This window comes from Macaca nemestrina, chromosome 12 (genome assembly GCF_043159975.1).
Source record: "Macaca nemestrina isolate mMacNem1 chromosome 12, mMacNem.hap1, whole genome shotgun sequence".
NCBI lineage: Eukaryota > Metazoa > Chordata > Mammalia > Primates > Cercopithecidae > Macaca > Macaca nemestrina.
Genome location: NC_092136.1, coordinates 113,807,977 through 113,822,829, shown reverse-complemented (window position 1 = coordinate 113,822,829; position 14,853 = coordinate 113,807,977). Strand labels below are relative to the sequence as shown.

At 39.9% G+C, this 14,853-nt stretch overlaps 1 protein-coding gene across 4 annotated transcripts in view; it reads right to left on the bottom strand.

Moving 5' to 3' along the window:
* LOC105493748 (5-hydroxytryptamine receptor 3B) overlaps nt 1–14,853 on the bottom strand; it is a 48,144-nt gene that overhangs the window by 30,449 nt on the left and 2,842 nt on the right. For 3 of the 4 annotated variants that reach the window (XM_071075609.1, XM_071075610.1, XM_071075611.1), the window contains 2 exons: nt 11,491–11,543; nt 5,332–5,492 (listed from right to left, as the gene is read on the bottom strand). In XM_071075609.1, the coding sequence (XP_070931710.1) occupies nt 5,332–5,492; nt 11,491–11,497 (168 nt within the window). In that variant the 5' untranslated portion in view covers nt 11,498–11,543. Of the gene's footprint in view, nt 1–5,331; nt 5,493–9,799; nt 10,128–11,490; nt 11,544–14,853 lie in introns of all 4 variants that reach the window. The other variant, XM_071075612.1, reaches the window with a different exon arrangement.

The window sequence follows — 14,853 nt, the reverse complement described above, 5'->3', positions numbered from 1 at the left end:
CAAAACAGTGTGGTATGGTAGAAAGACAAACATCCACATTAGTTGAATAGAAGAGTCTAGAAATAAGCTCAGAGTATATAAATAACTCTTGTAACCTGATAATAAAATAATAACCCAACTTTACAAATAATAAAAGATTTGAGCAGACATATTACCGAAGATATACAGTTGGCAATTGGCAAATAAGCACGTGAAAAAATGTTCAACATGTTCAAATGTTAGGGAAATAAAAATTAAAAACTACATTGAGATACTACTGCAAACCTACTACAACGGTTAAAATTTTAAAGATTGGGCCCTGCGCCGTTGCTCATGCCTGTAATCCCACCACTTCAGAAGCCCAAGGCAGGTAGATCACCTGAGATCAGGAGTTCAAGACCAGCCTGACAAACCTGGCGAAACCATCTCTACTAAAAGTACCAAAATTAGCTGGGCATGGTGGTGAGCGCCTGTAATCCCAGCTACTCAGGAGGCTGAGGCAGGGGAACCACTTGAACCCAGGAGGCAGAGGTTACAGTGAGCCAAGATCACACCACTGCACTCCAGCCTGGGCGACAAGAGCAGGACTCTGTCTAAAGAAAAAAAAAATTATAGATTGACCATGTCAAGGAGTAATGATTATGTGAAGAAACTGAAGCTCTCACACATTGTGAGTGACATGCAAAATGATAACAGCCACTTTGGAAAACAGCTGGACAGTTTCTTACAAAATTAGACAGACCCATCATACAAGGAACCAATACTATACCTAAGCATGTATCCAAGAGAAAGAAAAACATATGCAAATGTTTATAGTGGCCTTATTCATAATTGCCCCCAAATGGAAACAATTCATGTGTCCAACAACTGGTAAACAGATAAATTGTAGTGCATCTGTACAATAAAATACTACTACTGAGTTATGCAATGATATGGATAAATCTCAAAGGCATTACGCTAAGTGAAAGAAGTCATGCACAAAAGGTAAAATAACATATAATTCCATTTATATAATATTCTGTATAAGCCAAAACTAGAGGGGAAAAAAAATCAGATTACTGGATCCCAGAGATTCTGTCTGTCTCTTGCCTCTGTCTCAAAAACACAAAGAAAGTAAGTAGAAGAAAAATATGTAAAGATATCTAAAGAGCATGGGAGGTTGAGGCTGCAGTGAGCCGTGATCATGCCACCGCACTCCAGCCTAAGTAACAGAGTGAGACCTTGTCTCAAAGCAAAATAAAACAAAACAAACACACACAAAAAATGACAAAGCCCAAAGTTGGCTCTTTGAAAAAAATGAAATTAGTAAAACTATGACAAGATGAGTCAAGGGAAAATATGAGAAAACACAAATTACCAATATGAGACACAAAAGCCATATCACTAGAGATCCTATGGGCATGAAAATAATAGAAAAAAAATGAACAACTAAGTCAATAAATTTGACGAACTGGATGAAAGAGACAAATTCCTTAAAAATACAAATTAACAAAACTGACACAAGAAAAAATTGAATATGTGTAAATAAAGTTGAATTTGCATTTGACTACCTTCCCACAAAGAAAGCTCCAGACCCCTATAATTTTACTCATAAATTCTATCAGACATTAAGGAAGAAAAAAATATTCACATTACACAACGCCTTCAGAAAACTGAGAAGGAAACAATTCTCAACAATTCTGTTTTAGAAGGCCAACATAATCCTGATACCAAAACCAAATGAGAAGACTAGAGTCTAATGCCCCTCATCAACAAACATATAATATATGGTGAGCCGAGATTGCGTCATTGCACTCTAGCCTGGGTGACAGAGAGAGATGTTGTCTAAAAATAAAAAATTTAAAAAAAAAAAAAAAAGGCCAAGCATGGTGGCTCACACCTGTAATCCCAGCACTTTGGAAGGCTGAGGTGGGCGGATCACCTGAGGTCAGGAGTTGGAGACCAGCCTGGTCAACATGGTGAAACTCCGTCTCTACTAAAAATACAAAAAAAAAAAAAAAATTAGCCGGGCATGGTGGCAGGCACCTGTAATCCCAGCTACTTGGGAGGCTGAGGCAGCACAATCGCTTGAACCCGGGAGGTGGAGGTTGCAGTGAGCCGAGATTGTGCCATTGCCCTCCAGCCTGGGGGACAAGAGTGAGACTTTGTCTCAAAAAAAAAAAAAAAAGAAAGAAATTTTGGGGACACATTCGAACCATAACAAACATCAGCAAATTTGAAAATTTCTATTCATTGTAAGACCCATTAAGAAAGTGAATAGCCAAGACACAGACTGGGAATAAACATTTATTATATAATATATGTATGTATTAGGTAATTATTATATGTTATTATAATAATGATATAACTACATGTTATATAATAATATAGGAGGTAATATGTATAATACAATACATATCTAACAAAAGACTTGTGCCCAGAATGTATAAATAGCTCCTATAAATCTATAATAATATTAGAAAAACAAAAAACCAGTGACCCAATTTTAAAAATAACAGAAGGCTTAAATGGGCACCTCACAAAGAAAGATCTATAAGTAGTCAATAAACACATGAAAAAGAGCTCAAAATCATTAGTCATTAGGGAAATTTTAATAAAACCTCAATGAAATTCTAGTCATTTACCAGAATGACTAAAATTAAAAAGACGGGTAACACTAAATGTTGGTGGGTATGTGTAGCAATAGGAACTCTCATAGCTTACTGGTGGAAGTGTAAATTGCACAACCACTTTGCAAATCAGTATGGCAGTTTCTCACTAAGTGTACACCATCCTGTGACCCAGTCATAGAACTTCTAGGTTTTACTTAAAAGAAATAGAAACATATACACAAAAAGACTCGTGCAAGAAAATTCTTAGCAGCTTTATTCATACTATCCTAAAATTAGAAACAACCCAAATGCCTGTCAACAGGAGAATGGATAAACAAATCATGATATAGCCATAACTGAATTCTACTTATTAAGAAAAAGGAATAAACTACTGATACACACAACAGCACAAGTGAACCTCAAAATGCCGAGTGAAAAAGTACGCCGAGTGTAAAAGCCAGACACAATCAAATACCCACAATAAAATTTCATTCACATGGAGTTCTACAACCGGGAAAACTAATTACTGCTGAAAGAAATAATCAGAAGAGTATTTGTCTCTGTTGGTGAAGAGGATGGGGATGGACTAGAAAGGGAATAAGGGACCTTTTTGGGTATCTTGGATATCTTGATAGAGATATGGGTTATATGGCCAGGCACAGTGGCTCATGCCTGTAATCTCAGCACTTTTGGGAGGCTGAGGTGGCTGGATCACTTGAGGTCGGGAGTTCAACACCAGACTGGCCAACATGGTGGAACCCTGTCTCTACTAAAAAATATAAAAATGAGCTGGGTGTGGTGGCAGGTACCTGTAATCCCAGCTACTCGGGAGGATGAGGCAGGAGAATGGCTTGACCCCGGGAGGTAGAGGTTGCAGTGAGCCAAGATGGCGCCACTGCACTCCAGCCTGGGCAACAGAGTGAGACTCCATCTCAAAAAATAAATAAATAGCTGGGCATGGTGGTTCACACCTGTAATCCCAGCACTTTGGGAGGCCGAGGCGGGCAGATCATTTGAGGTCAGGAGTTCGAGACTAGTCTGACCAACATGGTGAAACGCCATCTCTACTAAAAATACAAAATTAGTTGGGCGTGGTGGTGCATGCTTGTAATTCCAGCTACTCAGGAGGCTGAGGCAGGAGAATCCCTGGAACCCAGGAGGCAGAGGTTGCAGTGAGCTGAGATCGTGCCACTGCACTCCAGCCTGGGTGACAGAGCCAGACTCTGTCTCAAAATAAATAAATAAATAAATAAATAAATAAATGTATGTTATATGGGTATATGTAATTAGTAACACTCGTCAGCTTGTACACTTAAGATCTGTGTATTTCCATGTATGTATATTTTACCTCAATTAGAAAACAATTTTTGAGAAGTAAATGGAAAAACAATGATTAAATTACTTTAACAAAACAAGCTCAGTAAAGTCTGTTTTTAAGAGAAATCATTGGGCGCGGTGGCTCATGCCTGTAATTCCAGCACTTTGGGAGGCCAAGGTAGGAGGATCACTTGAGGTCAGGAGTTCGAAACCAGCCTGACCAACAGGTGAAACCCCATCTCTACTAAAAATACAAAAATTAGCCAGGTGTGGTGGCACATGCCTGTAATCCCAGCTACTAGGGAGGCTAAGGCAGGAGAATTGCTTGAACCTGGGAGGCGAAGGTTGCAGTGAGCTGAGATTGTGCCGTTGGACTCCAGCTTGGGCAACAAAGAGAGAATCCGTCTCAAAAAAAAAAAAAAAAAAAAGGTAGAGAGAAATCAAAATGACTCTGGAACCAATTGAAATCAAAGACTTTGTAATTAGAAAAAAGGAGGAAGAGGAAGAGGTGGTAACCATCAGGACCATCACTTGCTGATGGCTTCCTAAGAACTCTGCCAACTACTTTACAGGATTCATTTCATTCCCACAGCCTATCTTTCAGATATAGGAGAAAAAGGATGCTTTAATAAACAAATTCTCCCCAACATCCTTAGCAAACGCTTTAGATGCAAAAGCCCCCTTATAAACTCAAGATAACAAGGCATTTTTTCTCTCTTTTAAATTTCAAGCAATAAGTAGTGAATCTCCTCTTAAATCTGTTATTATCATTAACAAATGTGAACCACAGGATAAAATACCTATTACTATTTTTGGTTTCAGCAATATTCATAGAATATGTACTGTGATCTATGACATATATATATATATATATATATATTTTTTTTTTTTTTTTTTTTTTTTTTTTTTTTTTTTTGGAGACAAGGTCTGGCTCTGCCACCTAGGCTGCAGTGCAGTGGCATGATCATGGCTCACTGCTGCCTCAACCTCCCAAGCTCAAGCTATCCTCCCTCTTAAGCCTCTTGAGTAGCTGGGACTACAGATATGCACCACCACGCCTGGCCAGTTTGCGTATTTTATGTACAGACAGGGTTTCACCATGCTGCCTAGCCTGGTCTCCAACTCGTGTGCTCAAGTGATCTGCCTACCTTGGCCTCCCAATGTGCTAGGATTACAGGCATGAGCCACCACACCCAGTTTCACAATTCTTAAAACATCTTAATTCCATGATCTAGACGATTTGCCCTTCACAGTGTCTACTGGGGGCTAGAAAGCATGATCTGCCTAATGAATATTTTACCTAACTGCTAAAATGAATCTAGCACAACTTCCCTGCCAGTTCAACTACAGTCTCGAGAATATAACCTCTCCTAGGCTCCTGCATGAACTGCAGACTGTTTTAAAAGACGTTAACCAGAATAGGAAGGGGCAAGATGGTCCTTACCACATCCAATATAGCATGGACAAACAGGTCCAGGTAGACTGTGGTGGCCTTGGTCCAGTTGTAAACTGGCCTCACTTCTTTATGATAGTTCTGTAATAGTTGCTTGCTGAGATGATACAGAGCAGAATCCCGGGGATGATGTGTATCTGTGGCTAGAATTCCTGGAAAAGAAACTATCATTGTGAAGATAAAGTAAGAGGGGCTTGGTTTCTTTAGGAGGTTTCAGACTGTTCAGGACTCGGTGGCTCTTACTAGAATATAGCTTTCAGCTCACCAAAATCTGCATCAATTCCCAGCCAGTTGGTGTAGCCTTTGGCAAACGCTTAAAGTAAGCTGATGGCCTAAGTGCCCAATGGAGAAATCTCATCGTAAAAACAAGTAAATCAGCGCCATCTCCAAGTCTGCAAAACTGTACCTACAATTTCATTTTACAACAAGCCTGCATTTTGGAGACAGAATAATTTCTTTATTCCTGTATCATATTCTCCTAGCATCTAGAAAAAAACCACCTACACACTTAGCCAAAACTTAACTCCCGCCTTGGTTTTTCTTTTGATTTTTCATTTGTAATTCAAAAATTCGATAGAAAAATCTAGCAAAAAACACATGAACAAACCCATTAACCCCAAAAACTTGTCTAGATTTCTAGATAATGAGATTAACGGGAGCCCAAATTTGTACTTTTCTCCTCAAAAATCTCTTTTCTCATTTCCTCTGTCCCTAAATAAAATGCACTTGTCAGAAAATGAGATCTTTGTTTTGAGAAAATTCTCTCTGGTTCCAGGGAACAACCATTTCTTCTGACCCAAAAAATCTTGATTTGTAGAGGAGCTGTGATTGGTGTTGAGGCCAGGGAGGCCAGAGGAAGGGAAGCAAGAGAAATGAGCACCAGCAATTGGAAGTGACAAATTTGTGAGGGCTTTCTCTGAATTGCAAAAAGATATTTTGTTCACAAGCTTTGCCAGCCCTTAGGGGATTCAATGCTTCAGTCAGTCATTGGACCGAAGCAAATTGCACACCTCCTGACCAAGTGCGTGAGTGAAATCTCTCTGTAGTGTCCTGCGTGTGAATTTGCCTGGGCTCTCAGTGGTTTTGATGGTTATTTTGATGAGCTGCCGAAGGTATGAGGGATCCAGCAGGAAACTGTAAATGAGATCGCTTCTCCCTGTGTGACAATCCTGTTTATACCCATTTCTTTATGAATGATGTCATGTCACTTGCCGCCACAGGCAGCAATTTCTATGATTTAACAATGTCAGTGTGACCAAAATGCTAACAACAATGCTGGAGGTGCAATGCCAGACTCCTTGTGGGCAGTTCTATATACACTTTCATTACCGTTGGAACTGGGAATCTAATGAGCATTTTAACTCCCTAACTATTCACCCAAGAAGATGCCTAAAATGGCGTTAGCTATTCAGGCGTACAGGACTAAGGTGGGTGGCTTGCATCAAACATCATTTGTAGGGTTTTTGTGAGCTGTTATTGTCAAAAAGTGTGCTGTGAATCTCTCTACCTGAGAACATTTCTTGCTGGTGTACCCCAGGGGAGGGAAGTCAGGAGCATAAAGCAAAGCTGGCCCAGTGCTTTTCCTGCCAACTTTGCTGTGGGCAGCTTCACATTTACCTCGCTTGGAAGCTCCCAATTCAAGTCTCAGTTGGGGAAACACCGAAATGAGCATGTTTCAGTACAGGAAACTACCTGAGACAGCATTAAAACATAATTCTGAGCAATGAATATGTGTTCCCCGCACCGTCTGCTCACAAAGACTCAAATTCCCCTCTGCGATCTTGTCTAGGAACCAATCCATAGGTTCCCTATGGATAAACTCATGTTTTCTAGAATGGGTCAAAGTCTTGGTTAAAAAGAGAAAGTTCTGGACGCTAGGACTAGGAACAAAAGAGAATCAAGCACTGAAAGGAGAAAAACAATAAGCAAATGGAAACGTGCTTAAATAAACCAAAAGGGGAAAGAGTTCTTTGTTTAAGATGGGAAGAAATAATAAATTACATTTCTACTATGAATGCAAATTTGCCTGAGGAGAAAGATCAATTACAGGAGAGAGATTAAGGATTTAAGTGACCATTAACAGTAAATTATGCCCCTTGAAAGCTAATGTGACATTCACACAAGCACTAAATGACTCACAGTTCAGTGATGTTTCAACAGACACTGATGGAAGCTATCAGCAGACCCAGAAAAGATTCCTCACCAAAACTGCCTTCTTGAATGCTAATAATCAGCTTCAAATAATTCACTTGTAAGATTTCTGGAAAGTAGAATGTGTTAGGGACTGAGCTATGAAGCACTTGTAGGTGAAGAGAGATTGAAAAAGAAGAAGATAAGAACACAATAAAATTATTCCTTTGTTTTCCTTGTTTTAATGACTTACTCTCCCATGCACCTATCTTAAAGTGTTCAGGGTACTTTGATGGAAACCGCTATTCTTGCTTTAGCTGCTATGTATCCCTAGGATTTTAAGAGAGTTACACATACATCTGAGAGGTTAAAAGGAAATGAGATTTATGTATTGAACTCCTAACACTGATTGAATGCTGACTGTATGCCAGGCACCAGGCTAAGCCCTCACATGAATGATCTCCTTCAACGTTCCCAACAAACTTATGAGACAGGTACTCTACAGATCTATGAGAAGTGCACTATTACTGCAGGTAAGGGACTATTGGCATAGTGAGGTTAGCACTGCCCAAGGTCATGAAGCTTGCAAGCAAAGGGAGTGATATTTACACACGGCTGGACTGGTTTTGAAGCCCAAGCTTTTAATTATGACACTACATGATTAAGTGTAACCTGACTCCCTCAGAATATTAGGAACAACAGCAAGAAACCTTTCAAAAAGAAGACTGACATGTTGTGTGGAGTATATTATTGGACAGAAATAGCCAGTGGTATTTTCCGTATGTGTTTTCAGGTTAATAATATCTTACATTTGCATTGCACCTTACAATTTAACAATGCTGTCTTATTTGATTGGCATGAATACCCAAAATAAAGTTAACTTACAGGAAAACTGAGTCTCTAAGAGATTAATTGACTTCCCAGGGTTACGTGGCTGGTGAGCAGTGAAGCAGGAATTAGCTGGCTCTCCTTGTTCAGGCCTCCTTCTATGCCAACACACTGCCCCCTGGGATTGGTTCAGTGCTCTTACATTTGCAAATCATCTTGATTTGTAAATATAGTAAAATATGTAAAGTAAATATAGTAAAACCCAGTAAAATTCCACAGGGCAGATCTTCCTGCAACAAGTATCCTCGGAATGATTTATGGTAAAGCACTGGTTGTCAGACACTATTAAAACACTTATTTCTGCTACATTTAGAACAAAAATCATGCATAATACAAAACATTAGAGAGATATTGTTAAGAACTTAGTCTGTTTTCTCACCTTCATTTTTCTATTTTATCTTAGTTTAATGCTCACAATTATTTTCTGCTAAGAAACCCATTTGGCATTTAATGACATTTCCTCTGTTTTTATTTTTTACCATTAAGATATGCTTTTATCCTTTATGTTCAACATCCAAGATTTTTATACTTTACTGATAAGTGGCTATTTTTCTTCTCTACCCAATAAAAAAATCATTTCCAGCTTCCTGGGTACCAAATTTCTAACTCATCTCTGTAATTGACTCATTCCACTTCCAGTTACATTCTAAAACTTTAAAATTCAGATATGAGCTCTAGGAGAAACCTCAAGAAAACGGGACATTGAGAAACACCACCATAATCATAAATTCTTGATTTGTGCACGTGTACTAAGAATCAATTGTATCCTAACTAAAATGATTCAATTCAATAGAGTTAATACTGGTGCCATGGAAGTATAGTTCTAGAAATTTAGAAAAAAAAATATTAACTTCTAAATTACTTTTAAGAGGAATTGTAAATTCAAAACTTGCAAGTTTACAGTGCTTGTCTTTAGAGATATACTCATCACCTACATAGATTTTGTAAGGCGAGATGTTAAGGCCTCTAATACCAAAATGATATACATATGTCTGTAGCCATGACAAATCTAATGGACTTTTTCTCTGGGCTGCTAACAGCTGATAATGAAGCCAAGACTATTTTGGATAATAAAAACATATTGTCCACACATAAGAGCAAATTTGAAAAAGAATGCCCCAAACTCTCAATCAAGCTGTAGAGAGCTTGATTTCTAGAGAAGCAGAGATTTATCAAGCAATTATAACATTTCAGAGCATATTTTCAGCTATGTGTAAAAAGCCCCACAGTCTAATGCTATATGTATGTGTATTTGCAATCATAGGAACAAAGTCAGAAACAAATCATTGTTTTCAATGTAGCTTCACAGGACTGGCATTTTACAGATGATGAATAAAAGCAAACACGCCTGAGAAGTTCTATAGCACAGTGTACAAAAATGTTGTCTCTATCTTCTAAGAGTTAATCCTTAGTGCCTAGTAAAATCATTAAAAGGACTCACCTGCAGCCACCAGGATGCAGGCCCACAGGGGAGCCATCACGCTTGCCAACATTCCTAGGCAGATCCCAAAAAGGAGCAACGCAAACTTGCCTACCAGATGGAATGCCGCTCAATTTTTCCTAACAGGGTTCCTCTCCACTCTGTTCTCCTCCTTCTCCGTTTGCCAGTTGATGCTATCCTTACTGGTGCTATTTTGTAAACACTCAGTGGGACAAAAGGCAATACCAGCACCATGCAGATGTTTTGGAATTGATGCCATGATGAAATCCCTTAACTTCTCCCTTTGGTTCTGCCCCAGGATCAAACTGTGGCTAACATTTCCATTTTCCTGACAGGAGATAGCTAAGTGAATAATGTAATCTAAGAGGAGCCCCTAAGGAGAGGAAATTCCACACTAATATGATTTCCTTTACAGCCTTTACCTAAGGCAGTGCTCTTGCTGACATTCAGGACACTAATTTCATTAATAATTGAAATCCAAATAGCTGTTCTAAATCAGACTTATGCGGTAACATCTTCAGCATTTGACAATGGTTCTTGGGCTCTTGAATTACACAAGGCTAATGGAAACCTGGTATTGTCTAATGAAGAACAACTGCAAACAATGCAATGGAAAAGTGCTTTTTGTTTTTCCTAAGTCCCTTTAATTAAAAGAAACATTGATTTTTGATGAACAGGAGGGCTTCTCAAATTTTCACTGTTCACAGTTCAGAAAGTAACCTTCTAGAAAGGATGCTTCCAGGCTTATTGAAGATGAAAACTATTAAAGTTCAACATCATTTAATAAAAGTTTTTTTTTCACTTTCTGATTGAATACCCATTCATTCTTCATTACTAAGGAAAAAGGTGCATAATTTTATACAATAACACTATTTTCCATTTCTAGACCCCCCCAAAAATGCTCTAGAAAGAAAAAACAGATATCATTTCCAACATCTGCCTGCTTTTTTATTAAAAATGAGATTATAGAGGCAAATTTTGATGTAAATTTTCACTGAGCCAAATGAAGGGGAGAAAGTATATATTTTATTCCAAATCTCCTCATCACTCAGTCCCTTTGTTTAGAGTCCATGAAGTGCTCCACCTAATTTTCATCTACCAATAAAATGTAGCCTAATTGCTTTCCTATCATTGGTGAAGGGAGCAGTATATACAGAAAGAGAGAAAACTAGGATAACCCTGTGATGTTGACTTGGTTTTGGAGATATCAGTGTGAACCCATGGTTTTCAGTACATTCGCTAAATACATAAATAAATGCAAATAAGCTGGTCACGGTGGCTCACGCCTGCAATCCCAGCACTTTGGAAGGCCGAGGCCAGTGGATCACTTGAGGTCAGGAGTTTGAGACCAGTCTGACCAACATGGTGAAACCCCATCGGTACTAAAACTACAAAAATTAGCCGGGTATGGTGGCACATGCCTGTAATCTCAGCTACTCGGGAGGCTAGGCAGGATAATTGTTTGAACTGGGAGGCAGAGGTTGCCATGAACCAAGATGGCGCCACTGCACTCCAGCCTGGGAGACAGAGGGAGACTCTGTCTCAAAAAAAAAATGAAAAACAAAAAAGGAAAAGAAAAGAAATAAATACAAATGTAATGTGTGTTTACACATGTTCATATATACATATATTCCCTAGCTCTGTCCACTTAGCAGCCTAGGAGAATGACACCCCGATAGTAACAAGCTCACCTAGCATCCATAGCTCTTCCGGTATAGTCTTGCCAAAAATTCATAACTTGAATCTATTCAGGAGGAAACACCAGATCAGACAATGCCATACTGTGGGACAAACAAAACAGCAGGCATTTTCAAAAGTACTGAGGTGAGCCAGGCACAATGGCTCACACCTCTAATCCCAGTGCTTTGAGAGGTTGAAGTGAGAGGACTGCTTGAGCCCAGGAGTTTGAGACCAGCCTAGGCTACATAAGGATATCCTGTCTCCACACACACAAAAATAAAAAATTAGTTTAATGTGGTGGCATACTCCTGTAGTCCCAGCTACTTGGGAGGCTGAGGCAGGAGGATCACGTGAGCTGTTATTGTGCCACTGCACTCCAGCCTGGGCAATAGAGGTAGACCCTGTCTCAAAAACAAACACACACACACACAAAAGTGCCAAGGTTATAAAAGTTAAGGAAAGACTGAGGAATCTATCAAACAAAAGGAGACTAAAGAGACACAAGCGCGATATCTGATTCTGAATTGGATCCTTTTGTTATAAAGAACTTTTCGGAAGAACTGAAACTTGAATGATGTATGTGGATTAGATGGTAGTAATGTGGCAATGTGGCAATGTTGGTCTCCTGATTTTAATTGTATCGAGATTATGCAAAAGAATGTCCTTGTTTGTAAGACCAGCACACTAAGTATTCAAGAATCAGGGAAGATCATACACAGTGGCTCATGCCTGTAATCCCAACACTTTAGGAGACCTAGGTGGGTGGATCATCTGAAGCCAGGAGTTCAAGGCCAGCCTGGCCAACATGGTGAAACCCTGTCTCTAATAAAAATACAAAAATTAGCTGGGCACAGTGGCACATGCCTGTAATTCCAGCTACTCGGGAGGCTGAGGCATGAGAATCGTGTGAACCCAGAAGGCAGAGGTTGCCATGAGCCAAGATCACGCCACTGCTCTTCAGCCTGGGCAACAGAATGAGACTCTGTCTCAAAAAAAAAAAAAAAAAAATAGGGCACATCATGTTGCTAACTTATTCTCAAACGATTTGGGGGTCTGGGGGAATTCTTTCTACTATCCCTCCATTTCTGCTATACATTTGAAAATATTTCAGAAGAATGAGAAATTTAAATGCAACTTGGTGGAAGAACTTTGGTACACAGTTATGGAAAGTTTATCCGAGAAATACCCTTTAGAGAGGGTGAGCAGATAAATGGAGCTTCATCAAGAGACAAGATTATAGAGGACTGATCTGGCCCTCAAAGTCTCAGCTCTTCCTATCAGTTCTTTGAATTGTCAGCTTCTACTTATGGAATGAATTAGGACAAGAGAAAGGCAAGCTACAGGCAACATAGCTATGTAGGTAGCACTTTTTACAGGAAAGCAATGCAGAAGCATCCCTTTACGCAAAGGTTTAATTAAGGCGATGATCGACATTGCATTCTTGCCACGTATTTTAGTAAGCTATGACTCTAAGTCAAACCTTCTGGGGACATGCTTCCCTCCCTTTTCTTTGCACTTTCTCATATGCCCATCTGTTACTGGAAGGCCATTGCTAATGATGTGTAATACAGGTACATTATGACTTTGATTAGCCAACTTAACAACAGTCTAGTAATCCTGCCCATTATGGCTCTTTACTGGCTGATGAATTCTGTCAAGATGGGAATGATTTTGTGTAAGTGACTTGTCTTCAAAGTAGTTTATATACAATGCTTCCTGATCCTTCCTTGACAGCCTTGCTCTGTACTGTCAGCTGGCTTAGATCTTTCTTTTTCTAACCTTAGTGCCCTGTCTGGACTTCGTTTACTCAGTACTTTTAGCTCTTTTTTTTTTTTTTTTTTTTTTTTTTCTTTTAAGAGGCAGGGTCTCACTCTGTCACCCAGGCTGGAATGCAGTGGTGTGATCATGGCTCACTGTAGCCTCCATCTCCCAGCCTCAAGCAATCCTCCCACCCCAGCCTCCCATAGCTGGGGGTATATGTGTGTGCCACCACAACCTGGTTAATTTCTTCTCTTTTTAGTAGAGATGAGGTCTCAGTGTGTTGCCCAGGCTAGTCTTGATCCCCTGAGCTCAAGTGATCCTCCCGCCTTGGCCTCCCCAGTAGCTAGGAATATAGGCATGCACCACCATACCCGGCTAATACTCGGTACTTTTAGGTTTGGTATTGCTCCTCTCCCCGCCCTTTAATGTTTCATGAAAATGGTCCCTCCTCACTATTCTTACATACAGCAATTTTCATCCACTAATATGGTTTGGCTCTATGTCCCCACCCAAATCTCATCTCAAATTTCAATCCCCATGTGTCAGAGGAGAGGCCTGGTGAGAGGTTATTGGGTCATGGGGGCAGATTTTCCCCTTGCTGTTCTCATGATAGTGAGTTCTCATGAGATCTGATGGTTTAAAAGTGTGGTGCTTCCCCCTTCTCTCTCTCTCTCTTTCTCTCTCACTCTCTCTCTTTCTCTCTCCCTCCCTCTCTCCACCGTGAAAGATATTGCCTTGCTTCCCCTTCCCCTTCCACTATGATTGTAAGTTTCCTGAGGCCTCCCCAGCCATGCAGAACTATGGGTCAGTTAAACTACTTTCTTTATAAATTACCCGGTCTCGTGAATCACCTGAGGTCAGGAGGTCAAGACCAGCCTAACCAACATGGTGAAACCCCATCTCTACTAAAAATACAAAATTAGCTGGGCGTGGTGGCCCATGCCTGTAATCCCAGCTACTCAGGAGGCTGAGGCAGGAGAATCGTTTGAACCCGGAAGGCAGAGGTTTCAGTGAGCCAAGATCGTGCCATTGTACTCCAGCCTGGGCAACAAGAGCAAAACTCTGTCTCAAAAAATAAAATAAAATAAAATAAAATAAAATAAAATAAAATAAAATAAAATAACATACCCAGTTTCAGGTATGCCTGTATAGCAGTGTGAGAACAGACTAATACATCCACCCAGAGAAAGCTTTTTATCTGCATTGTTTCTGCTAACTCCCCAGACATCATCCTCAGAAGGATGAGTGTGGGGGTGAGTTTCATTCCAGCTTTTCTAGCAGATTAGTATATTTAAGTCAAAATTTGGAATCATGAGGGGCTAGGCATTTGGACTTCTTCTTTTTTTTTTTTTTTTTTTTTTTTTGAGATGGAGTCTTGCACTGTTGTCCAGGCTGGAGTGCAGTGATGTGATCTTAGCTCACTGCAACCTCCACCTCCCAAGTTCAAGTAATTCTCCTGCCTCAGAATCCCAAGTAGCTGGGACTACAGATGCGTGCCACACACCCAGCTAATTTTTGTGTTTTTAGTAGAGACAGGGTTTCACCAGGCTAGTCTCGAACTCCTGACATCAGGTGATCCACCCACCTCAGCCTCCCGAAGTTTTGAGATTATA